Source organism: Drosophila willistoni, chromosome 3R, assembly GCF_018902025.1.
Source record: "Drosophila willistoni isolate 14030-0811.24 chromosome 3R, UCI_dwil_1.1, whole genome shotgun sequence".
NCBI lineage: Eukaryota > Metazoa > Arthropoda > Insecta > Diptera > Drosophilidae > Drosophila > Drosophila willistoni.
Window position 1 is genome coordinate 28,388,180 of NC_061086.1, and position 15,680 is coordinate 28,403,859.

General features: G+C 38.6%; 2 protein-coding genes across 2 annotated transcripts in view; both read left to right on the plus strand.

Annotated features, from left to right (window-relative positions):
* Positions 1 to 15,680, plus strand: part of LOC6648002 (irregular chiasm C-roughest protein) — a 74,963-nt gene that overhangs the window by 22,750 nt on the left and 36,533 nt on the right. The window contains 1 exon segment of the mRNA XM_023178369.2: positions 13,443 to 13,570. Coding sequence (XP_023034137.1) covers positions 13,443 to 13,570 — 128 coding nt within the window.
* On the plus strand, positions 4,568 to 5,683 carry LOC26530115. The gene is made up of 4 exons (XM_015177525.1): positions 4,568 to 4,639; positions 4,711 to 4,782; positions 5,099 to 5,227; positions 5,306 to 5,683. The coding sequence occupies exons 1-4, from the start codon at positions 4,568 to 4,570 to the stop codon at positions 5,681 to 5,683; spliced, it is 651 nt and encodes a 216-aa protein (XP_015033011.1).

The window sequence follows — 15,680 nt, forward strand, 5'->3', positions numbered from 1 at the left end:
AGGTTCTCTGCTGTCGTTTATTGGCAACAGTGTTGCTATTTGTGTAAACGACTCGTAAAATTTTATGTTGAAGCTGATGTCGTTGTTTTTCCTGTTGTAGAATTTTTCTCTTCTCCCCCACTCTCTACAAGCACATACATACAAACACGTTGTAGGGTCAAAAAATAGTAGCCAAGTGGGTGGTTGGGGTAGGCTGAAATTAAGTTGCACTACACAACATTGTATATAACTCTAGTGCAACGCATTGTAAACTTTTAGGCACGTTTTGCGTTTTGCCTGATTACAATTAGAAAGAAATGAAACAAACGATGGAAGGAAGGAAGGAAGCAAAAAGGGTTATGAATTGAAATTCACAACCCTTAAAACATAGTAGCTCCTCCCTATTATTCCCAAGTCATTTCCCATTTTGCAATTCGTTTCGTTGTCAATTGAGCAAAATTGATGTCTATTTTATTTGTTGCAGTTGCATTTCAATTTACCAGCAAAGAATGGGACATGTAAATATTGCATATTGATTACATGCCGCTTCGCCTGCCAACTTGTCAGTGTCAACAACGCGATAGACTGACTCTCTAGCATAACATGGATCGATGCAATGGCATCGAATGGCAAGGCAAGCCATCTATCAGCATATATTATATATATATATTCATTGAAATTCATTAGTTGTAAATTAAAAAAGTTTTTTTTCGCACAAATTATTATTGAATTTGCTCTATATACATTTTTATTTTTGTTTCATTTTTCTTTTACTTTTGGCATACGTAATGAAGTGCATCTGACATATAAACGAATTCTGCGATTCTATCAATATATGAGTGCATGCGAGACTGTTTGTATGTTATGTATTATGAGTGACAGGACAACCGCAGTGTTGGAAATTGAAAATTCTCATGCAGAAGCAAACAAAAATATAACAAATTGATAACTTTTTCGCACTTCTATAGCCATTACAGTTTGGTTGAAAAGTTGAAGTTTGGTACGAAAATATTGAACATTTGTTTAAGATGAAATTGTCGTTTAAAATGTTGTAAAAACATGAGCAATTTAAATGTTCCAAATGTCTTTTCATTATTCGCGATTCTTAGATACAGTTTTCAAGCACCTTTTCATCCTAGCAGCGCTTAGCTATTGGCAACGCTTGGTAAAGATTTAATTTGTTAATTGCAGTTCGTTTGCTGTGACATGTCCTTGCAGCTGCTATGCAAATAAAGCATTGCCAATATATGTACATATAGCCTAGAACAGATCCAACAGCTGCCAAGCAATGACTGCTAGGATTTTCATCAAGTTACCAAATTAAAAGCAAATTTGTTCTAATTCAATAAAAAAAGTTGATTAAAAGCACCGAGAGAAAAAGGATTGAGCAGTTATTTATAGAAGTCTAACTCTGGCAAACTATTTCGCAGTCACATGTGTTCTGTACTCAAAAAAAAAAAAGGAAATAGAAATAGAAATTTCAATTATAGTTATATTAAATAGTTCTATTATTAGAGAGTCGACAAGTGCGGCTGGCATATTAATGAGTGTTTTCCTTTATATGTATTGCCTTTTTCATAGTTTTGTGTTATTTTCCTCTGTGTTAAATAGGCTTTTCATAAATGTATTAATACATTTAGGCAGCCTGCGGATAGCAAATATCAACATACTCCTTATGTAGGGGTAAATGTTCTTTTTTTTTTGCTTTTAGACAGAGTAAAAAATTAATAACGCCATTCCAGTTGAATTTAGCTTCTCATACCTTAGAATTTGTTCAAAGGCCTCACACATATCCACACTCCCACACACACACACACACATACACACACACACGGACATTTTACACTCAGGCACTTGGCGTTTCCAATTAGGCCAATCGAGCCCAAAAAAGGGCTGGATAATTAAAATTTAATTTTGTGCCCAAAATTAGACTATGAAATTTGAGTAAAGAGCGATGCTGCAAGACCAAAGCAATTGCAAACGCGTGTATGTGTGTGTGTGTGTGTGGGGGGGTGAGTGTACGTATGTGTGTTTATATGGTGTATGTTAAAGCAAACACTGTGGATAAAAATCAAACAGCAAGAATACAAGATAAATTAGTTGAAATTTAAAGCGAAAATCCTTTGATTAAGCACTGTCAAGTGGTAGGCAGGGATTGACAGTGGGTGTACACCCGCTTAAATAAATAACAACCAAACTCCACAGTTAAGTAAACGCAGGGACAAGACAAACATGATGACATATTAGCATGCTCCGGCTTCATCTTTATCTAGGTGGGAGGGAATGTCGTTTGCCAACAACCAACCGCCTCACATATACATATATATAGATATATCTTGCCCACTTTGTAGGGGGACATCATGTCCCCAGTCTCTGTCTCTGTCCCAGTTCCATTTCGAATCCCTTTGGCATTGCGCACAGCTTCTCTACCTTCGCATAAATTGTCAAAACTAAGGCAATGGATTACGCTCTGCTTGGGTTTCTCAGTGTGTGACCTCTGTTCACTTAGCTCTAGTTATACGGGCAACAACGACTCTCCCCCAACTCTCCACTGCTTACCTGTGATGTCTGCTGCTGCTGCTGCTGTTCAATTTATTTATACGCATTTAAAACTGATTTATGGTACTCGGTACTCTAGCTCGTTCGCTCACTTGGTCCAAGGAGCAACCGCGTGAGATGCGTCTTTAATTTAGCTGCCAAGCCATGGTGCCCATTATCCTGCTCCCTCCTTCTAACCAGCACCACCACCTCTAAGTTAACCGCAAATGCATTTTCAATGAATTTCTCACTTACTCACATACATAGGTGTGTGGTATCCCGTATAGAAGAGCAAGCTTCTATAACCACAAGCAACGATTTATGTGTACGCCGTGAATCTTTTTCAGCTCTAGCTTTAATTTCGAGAAAAACGAGGCGACTTTACGAAGCCAAAGTAGAAGCTCTACATGTGCGGCCGAGCAACCACCATTCCGCCAACACACACACACACACACACACACACTCACACACACCACGGTTTGTGTGAATCTGTTATCGCATTAACAATTTCCTACTAATTTCGGCACTCCCGCTCTCCCTCTTGTATGGAGGCAACAAAAAAAAGGCAGTAAATATAATTAAATTGCGTGCAAAACTAACTAAAGTAAGCTCACTGGGATAAAAGATAGCAACAGCAAAAACATAATCACAAATAATTGCATTAAGTAAGAGACGGCGGGAAAGCCCCAAAACAGATAGAGAATTAAAGAGGCAAAGGGAGAGGAGGATGAAGATAAGGGGGATACGAGATGAAGGCAGCAAAAGGTTAGCCATGCTGAAAAATTCCCACTTGTCTGGAAGTAATTATGCAGAGCGAATTCCCAAAATGGCGAACGCAATATAAAGACAACAATCTGAGCGAAAAAGAGCAAAGCAATCAAATTTATATTGTCATTTATGAGTTTGGTTGTTTTTTTATCATCTCCCTCGTTTTTTCATTACATTTTGGATGTACCCTTTTATTCCTCCCCCCTCCTCGATTCGATTGGGCCACAATTCAAGTCAATTGGCGCCTCTTTTGGTAGTTAAACTGCTTCGCTCCATCAACATAAATCAGTCATACGTCACATTAAACACGCTCGAACTTCAAATGACGTGTATTTAACGAGAGTCCTGGCCATGGCCATAAATTAATTAAGGCAGGTCTCCCCTCCATAACCCGCACCCCCTATCACAAGACCGTTTGTCCGTTTCAAGGTCTGCACAGTTCAGGATCGTAAGCTGCAATTAAACTGTAAAAGCGAACACTGAACGGTGAACGTTGAACGTTGAATGGAGAACAGCGTTGGCAACAGCAAATTACAACCATTTACAATTAATTTCAGCAACAGCAACAACAAGCAAAGTTACCAGGCAAATGGCGTGCCATGGCTCATAATTTCCAAATCCTCCCCCCTTTCGAAACACCCCCCTCACAACATCACATACACGAACGACATCGCAATTCCAAAAAAAAGAAAGGCGAACAGCAGGAGCAAAGAAAAAGGTCCAACGTGCAAACACTCAATTAGCATATCAATAAATCAAGTAAAAGTGTTTCATAACCCGCCCCATCGTCCATTGCCCACCGCCTCTGACTGACTGTGGTAATCAAAATTTAGTTAACAACGCCAAACAATTTATTAACTGACCTTGAGGCAATGGCAAGAGCAATGGCAAGAGCAACTTGAGCAACGTGACGTATACGTAATGCCTGCCTGCCTGCCTGGCTGCCTGCTCGTTGCTATTGTCGTCTGATTGCGTGCCAGTGTCAATGTAATTAATCACCATATCCTGCCAGCTGGCCACTTGCACACTTGCTTTTTGGGGCCAAGCTCTTCTCTTCTTTGTACAAAGGTGTTTATTTGATTTGCAGGCCCACATCCACATAAATTCCTAAAGTCAGTCAACTGACTGCCATTGGCAACGCTAATTGGCCAGACAAAAACAGATAATTCAATTTATTTTAATTGCCAAAATGTAATGTAGCGTTTCATTTGTAACTGAAATGAACTCAACTGAACCGAATTGCTTGCTCTGTTAGTCAGTTATTCTTAGCATAGACGTCAATATGGCTGGGCTAAAGCAGCAGCAGCAGCAATACCAACAACAACAACATCATGGCCTTCTCAGCCTTTGGTTGGTAAGTCATATTGAATGGCAATGCAAGAAATTTTCAATTGAAATTCACAATTCTCTCATTAATTTTCATAGCTTTTGATTTGTTTCCGCTTTGCCATCATAGTGGGTGATATAAATTGCAAGGCCTTTAAGAAAAATGCCAGTGTAAGTGAAAACTTATTGGAATATTTCTCTGCAAGTATGTGAAATTGAAATTCAAAACGAGAAAATTCTAATTAAAATGCATGGCCAAAGTGTACCAACGCATTATTACTAAAGCGATTGGCCATAAGGTGATAATGAATGATTTTGGCCTTAATTAACTGGGGTCAACAATGGAAAAGGAATGAAAGAACCATATTCCATAGTCTGAACAAAGTTAAACCTAATCACTTGAAATTTAATCGACTTTAATTTCATGCTGAATTTCTTTCTCACACACATCAATTATATACCAGAGTATATCGTATTTCTCGACCAGCTTCTATCCTTATCCTGTTGTGAATTGACCCATCCCAGCTTGGACAAAGGAAACGCTGAGTGCAGAGCAACTCTGAATTTACCTCATGGAAGACAATTCACGTTTGCCGAACTCTACACCATCAACATGGTATGGATGGATGAATGGGAGTTATGTAGTTATAATCAATTCTGTTGTTACCCAATCATCGTTTTACATTTACATTAGTGCATTGAGGAATGCAATTATGTTGGCTCTGGTTATATCGATGCCGATCCACCGTATAGACTGGACATGGCAAATATCCAAACAAATCTTGACAAGTTTATGCCGGAACCCAAAGATAATGCTACAACATTTATGATGGATGCCTATAAGAAATGTGAGATATTTCGCATGAGGCACTCTTCACGCTATACACTTCATCTGCCGGATATTGAATTCATCGAAGAGCAATGCAATCCCTTTGCCTTACAGATAACCATCTGTGTGCGTATCCTTGCCATGCAGAGATGTCCCCTACAGTTCCAGGTGAACACTGACAATTGTAAAATGGCCAGAAGCTATTTTTTGCAATGCGTGGTCGATGTTGAATCGAATGTTTAAGATCCTTCAATAAAGCAAAAACGAACAACAAACAAAAAAATCAACCGTGAAGCAATACGTGTAAATGAAATGTGTGTGAAAGTTCATAAAGTGATGCTGCTGTGTGCATATAAATTCATTGCAACGCAAAAAAGGAAAACATTGAAAACTAACTAAACCGGGGGAGGGAGAGAGTGGTGTGGGGTTTTCTTTTTTTGGGAGGAAAATAAAAGAAAAAGTCATAAAAGTCATAGATGAAATATGGCAATTTGACTTTACGTTGGGAGTGCTGTGTGCAGTGTCACAACTGCAAATTGAATCACCCAGCATTCACATTCACAGTCTAAGTCACAGCCACGCCCATTCCCAGGCCACCTACATACACACACACACACACACACACACATTCATGTCAATGTCCGCTGCTGACTTTGCATAACTTCGTCTGCTTCAAACTTGCAAGCTTTTTGGCACTTTTTTTTTTGTGCTAACTTGTCTGTCTCATTCGTTTTCTCTCTCTCTCTCTCTTTCTGTGTATGCTTGTCTCGCTCTCTTGCACTCTTGTTCTATGTTAGCCCTGGCAGCGAGTCAGCAGTAAAAGTTGCCGTTATATATAACACGTCAGGACATGTTATGTAAGTGGAAACAAAGGCAAATTTATGTGTTAGTCCAGAGCCTCACAAAGTCAACGCTTTGGCTTTGCAACGTCAGGTTAAACGGGATTTATGTATGTATATATGTCGTTACAGTCTTTTTCCATAGATAGAGATAGAGTTAGTTTCTTAAAACAATTATCACATTACTTACTTTGTCTCTTTTCTCTCTGTTTCTGTCTCTGACTCTGACTATGCCTTGCATTTCATTCTATTTGCTGTGATTTGCATTTCTACTCTCCTCCTCTTGGCTAGACACAATCAAAGGGCTTTGGCTTGGCATTTTTCTTTAATTACGCCCTCGAGTCAAATTAAAAGCAAATGACTAAGAGTTTCCCCCAATGACCAAGAGGCAACAGCCCTAAGTAAGCAATTCTCTCTCAGTTTTTCCCTATTCTTTATTTTAGTTTATTTTGCTTCTTCTTCTCTCTTTCTTAGACTATCTTTTGGACTTTTTTGGTCTAGGGCAGTTTACTTAGTCAAATCAAAGCCAATGTCTGGAAGCTTTCAAGAAAATTGTTTTTAAATCCAAGGATGACTAACATCGACAAATACCCACTCACCTCCCCCCCACCCACGAGCATGTCCTTAAGGGCATTCTCTATGTGTATGGGTGTGTGTATATCAGAGGTTTTTGTGGCAAATAATTTGTGTAATTAAATGACCGCTCTATCTCTCTCTCTCCCACAAGAAACTTACCCTATTTAATTGGTTTGTTTGTGCAGCTAATTAGTTTTAGTATATATATATTGAAAACAAACATGTGCACTACTTGTACCACTTAATAGTCATCTCTTGACAGCCATCTAGCTAGGTGAGTCCTTCCATAGAAAGGTAGAAAAATAAAAAGCAAAACCAGACGAAACAACAGCAAATTGAATGCACATGCAGTTGCGTCTGCCTTTGGCTGCAGTATCCATCGTCATGGGGACCAACCGTCGGTTGGTTGGCCAACTGTCCCCCCTTCCTATGGCACGAGCGCAATCAAAATTATTATAATTGCGACGCGTTCGCCATTGTGCGACAACAATGACTTCCGCTTCCGTGCTGCAGAATTTGCTTGTCTGTGTTGACGTTGCATTGTTTTTAGGCAACGGCGTACAACAAAGGAGTGAGAAGTCACATTAAGTGCCTGCAAAAGACGGCGTAACGTGCTCAAGTGCTAACAAGTCTGAGAGCATCGGAGTGGTAGGTGGACATACATAAGGGGGGAACGATGAATGGCTGAAGTAGGCATTCAAATACCCGTTAATGTGTGCCAAGATGTTGTAATTAAATGCAACCCAAGTAACTGCAGAGGTACTGTAATGATGTGGCTTACCAGGGAAGGATCAATTTGTTCATGAGTTAAGGGCAGACTTAGTTTTGGATTCTTTTGTTCTGTTACACTTGCTGCTCGTCAAAGAGAAGGGAATAGAATGAGTCCCTTTTATTTGTCCCTTTTATTTGTTTAATCCACTCCTGAGAGTGTGTTGAAACTCCAAAATCCATATGCATACTCAATTAGAGGCAAGCCCACTTTAGGCATATCTAATCAATCAAATCAGTCAATCAAATGCCAAATCAAAAGTAGTAACCTCCCACCATGGTATAAATTAATTCAATTGGACTATTATTTGCTTTTGATATTATTATAATGATTATTAAGGGTAATAATAACTTTGGCAAACTATACTAATTTGGGCAAAAGTGTTTTGCGGCCAGTGGCCCTTGTAAAACAAACAAAAAGTCGTCCTTCGTCCCTACCCCCCTGCCCCCTGCCATTGCTGGATTAATATGGCTCAATTTGCCTGGCTTTATCGCCATCTCCCATCCCCTCTCTCTCTCTTTCTATAGAGCCAATCAGTTAACACGCAAACATCAACAAACACACACACACACTCATCGATACACATACACGAATAATAAAGTGCAATTTAATCAGTTTTTATCAATAAGCAACAAAGTTGTCGTCAACTAGCTTGGAATCAGGATATGTTAAGACCAGCAATTTGCCTGTCATTGGTTATCATTTGCATTCATTCAATTGAATTGCTGTGGAGAGGAAAACTGTGATTGCTGCAATATGAAAAGTTACCATAAGCCCTATAATATAATTGACTTATTTATGATTATCAGCGAAAAAGGACACACACAAACACGGGTTAATCGGTTAAAAGTTGCGTGTCAGAGGAACAGGTCGAAAATAAACCGTAATGGTTTCGTTTTTCGCGGCCATTTCTTTATACGAATAGACGGAGTATGAGTTAGATTTATCTAAATTAATTGTTATTACCCTTATTTGTCACAATTTCTACGGGTTGCCATGCCATCCAATCCGCACACACACACAGATACACATACACCTTGACACTGCGGGTGTTTTAATTGTAATGAATTGGCCATAGGTGAAACTCGCCGCACAGAAATTCCTTTTTGCATATTAAGTGAGATAGTCGCCGTTGTATGGACATGAGAGTGTGCATGTGTTTGAGTGTAAGGAGTGCAGGGGTAAAGGGGCAGGATTAGCGTGTTTCTGACATGACATATTACATTAGTCCCATTTTTATTTTTCTGACAAAAAGAGGAGATTTAAATTGTGTGTGTGTGTGTGTGTGTGTGTGTATTTATAATCGAAAAAGGTTTTTAGTTTGCGAGTTGTAAAAGTTTTGTGAAACTAAACGAAACTTTGACCTAAAACAGAATTTTAACACTCTCCACTCAAGAAATAAAAGAAATGACAGGCTCAAGTAGCTACTTGACTGGCACATGAATTTCAACACCAAAGGAGAAGCTAAAAAAGCGAAGGCGGGATAGAGTGGATACACGCCATTGAAGAGCCTGCCTCTTTGGCGTGCACTCGAACACAAAATATTACAATACAAAAGTACAATACAATAAATCAAGGAGCACAGAAGGCCCTCTTGTTGCTGCTATTACATACAAATAAATGCATAAACTTTGAGTGTCAAACAACAATGAAGGTCGGAATCAGAGTCGGAATCCGAGAGATTGAAAGATGGAAGAGGGAGGATGGGGAGAAGGTGTCGACTAAGCGACGGTAGAAAACCGTTCCATCCCATTTCTCGTTCGATTCAATGAGCTATGAAAATATGAAATATGTGAACAACAGAAACTGTCGTTTATTGTCTAAGTGTAAAGCGAATGGGCGGGCGGGCAAGAGCGGTGGGTGGTGGACGGTGGGCGGTGGGTGATGCGATGAGTGTATTTACGACTATGTGTTTATGCAAGTGTTTTAAGCCAATTTGCAAATCACTTGTCATATTTTCTTTTGTGAACAAAGTGATACATCATTTTGGCTCTTCATACAAGTGGTTCGAACAATAGAAAGGTATATACATATATAAACTCACATAACTAGATTTAGATTTAGATTTAATCCAATTACAGTCACCTTGCCTGGTTAAACTTTCCCCAAAATTCGATTCCATTTCAAATTCATTTCCATTTTTTAGAAATACTTTTCGATTCTGGGTAAAGCATGAATTTTAGTGCATATTTCTATATTTATTTATTTAAAAGATGCTTGGCATAGATAATGCATACGCACTGTTGCCCAAAGAGCTTCTCGAGTTTGTGACTAATGCACACACACACACACACGCACACAGAGAGAGATTCTAAGGATACTCAGTGCTCTGGCACAAGGGCGACCAAAGCTTATGAAATAATAACAACACGCATCGATTTAACCTAACAAAGGCAAAAGAGAAATCTGTTGAATATCAAATAACAATCACTTGGCAAGCTAAATATATCATTATGCTTAAGTAGGTTGAAGGCGTGGCCTGGCTAAGGACATTCAAAAGGATCCCAAGGCAAGAGCGCCAAGCACACATACGTAACATCGTTCATACAAACCTCCTACCAACATGAGGCGGCAACTTTCCTTTTGGAGATGTAAACGTTTTTGCGCGCTTTGCTTTTGTTGTATTTTGCGTGTTGCTGTTGTTGTTTAGGGCGGGTTTGGCTTTTTTTCTTTCTTCATATTTTTTTCCCCCTCCCATATTCTTTTTTTCTTTCCTTTTTTCACATTTGATTGTGTGGGGTTCTCTCTCAGCACTGCTTATAATCCTCACGGCTTGCATGTTTGCTTAGCACCTTGTAAGACGAGCTTTGGTGAAAAGAGGTTTATATTTATAAACAGACGATACATACATATACACGACGTATATATATATATATATGTAGGTTTAACAGGTATATGTAATAAATTTGAAAATTTACAAATCATCGTGCATATTTGATTTGCATAGAATTTTATTCATCTTTATGTTATCGTTTGTATGTATCTGGCAATACCTTTTCTATTTTTTTTTCTATACACTGTCCTTGAGCTCGTTTGTATTTTGGCAAGAATTGCACAAGAGATTCATAAATTGCTTTCATTGATTGCCGACAAAACAGAAGCGCGGCGGGTGGAAGGAGGTGTATGGTGTCAAGACAGTTTTCGAACTGTCTGTGTTTGAATAGAAGCTAACAACAGAGAAGACTTGCCCTAATAGGAATTTTCTTAAATTTTCTTCCTCGCCCATACGAATTACATAAATATAGATACATACTTTTGTGTGGACGAGGACTATATGGCGTATGAGTAATGTCACTTGGCCAAACACTTGGATGTTTCAGGCATTTTATAACTGACCAGAGACGCTAAGAGGAGTTCAACTGTGAACCGCATACGCTATTTATACTGGCTTTTGCGCTGTTGCTGTTGTGTATGTGTGTGTGTTTGTGGCTTGGACATATACGTGAAATTATTACGCTGCAATGCATCATCAAAAGTAAACAGCACGAACAGGAACAGAAACAGAGACAGGAACGAGAAACCAGGAGCTAGGAGTATTGGGGAAAATGAATCTAGGGAGTAGTAGGTGGAGCTTTTGGGCAAAGTGTGCGTCTGACATGTTGAAGAGCGGCAGCAGCAATAAATTCAGCCAGGCACACGCAAAATATAGCGCTTAAGCAAAAAAAAAACCGAAAAAAATACAAAAACGAAAACGAAAAATTATTTCTTATTTAAACAGGCGTTCAAAGTATTTAAGCGCTAAACAATTGAAAATAAATATAAAGAAGAAAACACAACAAACAGCAGCAGCAACAGCAACAGCAACAGAATAGATGAGACAGCAGCGGCATGCCGGACATGCTACTAGAGTAATTGTTATCCTTGTTGGCAGTGCACAGGCACGTAGAACTCTCGAAAACGTGGAGTAGAATGGTGTAGAGTGGAGTGCGAGTGTAGTGGAGTGGAGTGGTGGAACAGACTAAGCCAATGCCACTTCATGGCACGAGCGAAACAACAGCAACAGCAGCAACACCAACACCAACACCAACAACTACACTCTGTAAGCAGCACTCAGCAACACGCACTTGAAGCCTGGATGAAAAGCAGCGGCAGCAGCAGCAGCAACAGAACCATTTACAGGACCAACATCACAGTCAGAGGAGTCAGCAAAACTGCAATCGCATCTGGGCGTTAGATATGGCCCACAGATGTTGCCATTGCCATTGCCGTCGACGTCGCCGTTCTTTTCCCTGTCTATCTGTCTCTGTTTGTGTGTTTGCCTTTTTGTATGGCCGTGCCGCAGCTGGCAACTCAAATTTTTCGTTGCTTTGCTTATTTATTTTTAATATTTTTATTTGCCGCATGCAAATAGGCGTTTGCCGTCTTCTATGTTGCCTTCTGCGTCCTTCTTCGTTGCTTTTGTGTTTGCTTTTATTCTTTTCATAGCTTTATTTATTCCCCTGCGGTTTTTGGCCAAGCAAATCTTTACATTTCAATGCGTTTCAATTAAGTTGCCCAGCGTAACGAAACAACATGAAACTTGAGCCAACTTCTATTAGGTTTGTGGCAAAAATAAATCAAATGGCCTACGATTGCATGTTGCATGTTCCGGATACGCATCCTAATTGAAATACAAAGCCAATTTATACACAAAACAAGCGATAAAATGCCAAAGTCCTACATAAATACACTGAACAAAATTAACAAAAAAAAAAACATAATAATGGAATTAGGTAAAGCTTACTTAAATGAAATCAATTGATCTATATAATTCTATATTCAGAACTATGGATACTAGAATATTAAAAATTAAAAAGGCTTATGGGAAAAAGTATTATTGAAAATCATTTTTCCAAGTGTTATATGGTTGACGACACCGAGCGAATAACGAGAAGATGAAATAAGGCAGCAAAGTGGCAATCACGCCAATCACGCGTAATAAATCATTGCGTGAACGAATCCCCCAGCGAGTGTGTGTGTGTGTGTGTTGTAGGTGTGGTTTTGTTGTGTGTGTGTGCGTACATAATGCTTGGCATGTCAAATATGACGTAGCTGGTCCCGACTGGTCACGTGTTGTCAGCATACACGCAACGAAATCAGCTTAACATATACAAAAACTTGCGATTGTTTGTTTATACCCATATTTATTGGCCAGAAAAAGAACAAAAGTTTGTCATTGAAAAGCTAAAGTCTTAGCAGCAAGTGTCTCAGCAGCAGTTCCATTGTGGTAATTAAAAAGCCAACTGCTTTGATTAACTCTTGACATTTACTAGAGCTTCGTATTTGTACTCGAACTAAATACTTGTTTACCATCTGCTTACTGGCAAGCCAAACTGCTCTACCTCATTGCCATTATCGTGAGCAAGCAGCGCATGTAATTTCTACCTGTAATTGGTGTAATTGAGTGCAAGTGCGGAGAAAATATTCAACATGCCAGCAATTAACATAAATTTTCTGTGAATCCCCCCCAAATGATAATGAAAGTAGTATACACACACCCCCACCGAAAACCATTCCAGCTCCGCCACTGACTGGCTCACTGTCTCTCTCTATATATGTATGTTGCCTGGCAAGATAAGCAAATTGCGGCCATGCTGCGCGAAGCGTTCATAATTGCCAGCATTCTGTGAGAGCGTGACAAATGCAACGAGAGATATTAAAAAAGTATAGCATACTTACATGCGCCGTCGGAAGTAGTTTATGATAACGACAGGAAAACACTCACACACACAGGCTAGATAAATGTGCTTCAACGCAATAAAATGCGCTGAGACTGACTTTCTTACATATTAGCATTTCCTTGTAAGAATTTCTCTAACTTTTTTTTTTTTGTTTGCAGGAATTGAAGGCTATCAAAGATTTTCGGAACAACCCAAATACACGGAAGTCAATCCTGGACAGGATACGTTGCTCTCATGCAAAGTAATCGATAAACGTGGCACATGCTCTTGGCAAAAGGATAACAAGGTAATTATATCATCTCACAATGCATATCGACGATAACTTTCGTCCCTCTATAGTTTATAAATATTTTGATTAAAGTTATAACTTGGAAAAACTCTGGCACATACGTGCTTTGGTCCTGCTTGTCCTGGACACAAGCAAGCAAGCTAGCAAAGCAAGTCATTTCGTATGCTAGGCGCATCCTGCGGTTCAATTAAGTGTTGTTTTGCCAGCCCAACCAACATGGCATGTGTGCTTGTATCTTGTATCAGTGTGTGTGTGTGTGTGCAAAAAAGTAATTTACACCCTGGCCAGAACGAACCCAATAATGAAAGTTGTGGAGTTAAGGGAGTTCTTTTGTCGTAAAAGAGAGCCGCCTGGTCTTTGATTAGGTGCCGTTTGGCAGCTGAAGTTTTAATCGAAACTCCGTGACCCAGGTCCAAAAAAAAAGTAAATAGAAAACAAACTAAATTAGATTTCCCAAAACGAATCACACCACTTTCAACATTAGTATATAAATATGTTTTAAAGCCAATAATGGCAACTACATAAAATATTTTCTCAACTTGTGTCAAATTCATTTTCATCTCATTGTAAATTCAATAAAAGAGAATAGAAAATATTACTCTCGTTTCTTAAAAAAAAAAAGAGTTGTAGTGTAGTTTTTAACAAATTGAATTTCTCGTAAAAATTTCATTCAAAAATATTTCTTTTTATTTTATTTTTGTTGAAATTGAATACAACATTTTTCTCTCACTTCAAATTAAAAGAAGCATAGAAATGATTTTTCTTTTCTTTTTTTTTCATTTAACTCAATTAACTTTTTGTTTCTGTTACCTGACATAAAACCCAAATTTATTTTTAAAGAAATATTTGCTAGTTTTAACTTTCGAGTGCAAAAAGAAAAGGAAAAGATAATGTTGGAATTTCTTAACCCACAAAGTATTCTCTGCTCATAGGTTATTATTGTTATTGCCAGGACCAAAACATAACAGCGTTAATTTGCATACTGCTATGTATAAGTGAGTTTATTTGGGGTAGGATATGCCATTCCATAGAGGCCAAACCTCATTATGCAGACGAATTTTTGGCTCATCTTTGGGATACTTTAGATTGTCGGAGGAGTTGCTTTTTCCACTGCTGCTTGTTTTGTTATTCATGGCAATTGTATGCGTTTGAAGCATAACTTTTATTTGCTTACTCTCCACCAACCAACTCCTTTGAAAATGGTTTTGTATAGTGGATCGCAGGACACAATAGAAATCACAAAGCATTTTCAAATGTAGTTTTTCATATGCTGCGCATCGCCTCTTCGTCTACATATTTCGTCTTCGATACGCCTTTTGCATTCCATACTTAAATGTTTACATGCTTTGTGTCTCCAACAGCATTTGCATGCATCGTGTGTCCTTTTTCCATACTCATACATAAGCACACATACACACACACACACACATGGAAACACACTCTCGCACAAGTGTGTTTGGCTTTCATTTAAAATTCTTCTTAGTTTTGCATATTTATCCCATTTTTCGTGTACGTTGCCTTTCGTTTCCATTTTTGCATGCCGTTTGTGTAGTTTTCCATGTATTTTGCATATAGTTATCATAAGTAGACAATTTGGATATCTCTGAAGTGTATGTGAAATTTATATACATATACACAGTTTGGCCAGACACTACTCACCTAAATATGCCAAAATTTAAATGAAAAGATGACCAATTTGAAATTTTATGAGGTCGAGTCACCTCATCGAAATTTCTGTGACTGCACTTCCTGGCATTAGTTAGACGAATAATTTTCAAGATGAAAATTTCAAACATCGATTTGTTGGTCATTTGTGTAAATGTAATTTTCGGTTCGAACCGTAAACGTAAACAACAAACATAACGAACTGCCAACTTTCCCTCTCTCGCTCCTCCTCCACTCTCTTCTCTGTATCTTTCTCTTTTTTGCATATGCATTTCCTTTTTGGCCAAAAATGGGAAAATATAGAAAATTATATCCATATGAATATCGATTCAGAAATAGTTTGGCTTTTGCCTTGATGGCAAACAGCAACAACAATGAGAGGCAAATATTTGTTGGGGTGGGGTTTTTTCTTTTTTTGTGGCACCCAAATTGTTATTCTGGC

Coding starts and splice junctions, on each gene's coding strand:
- LOC26530115 (XM_015177525.1), top strand. CDS start 4,568: ATGGCTGGGCTAAAGCAGCAGCAGCAGCAATACCAACAACAACAACAT. Junction 4,783..5,098: donor CCTTTAAGAAAAATGCCAGT/GTAAGTGAAAAC, acceptor TTTCTCGACCAG/CTTCTATCCTTATCCTGTTG. Junction 5,228..5,305: donor AACTCTACACCATCAACATG/GTATGGATGGAT, acceptor CATTTACATTAG/TGCATTGAGGAATGCAATTA.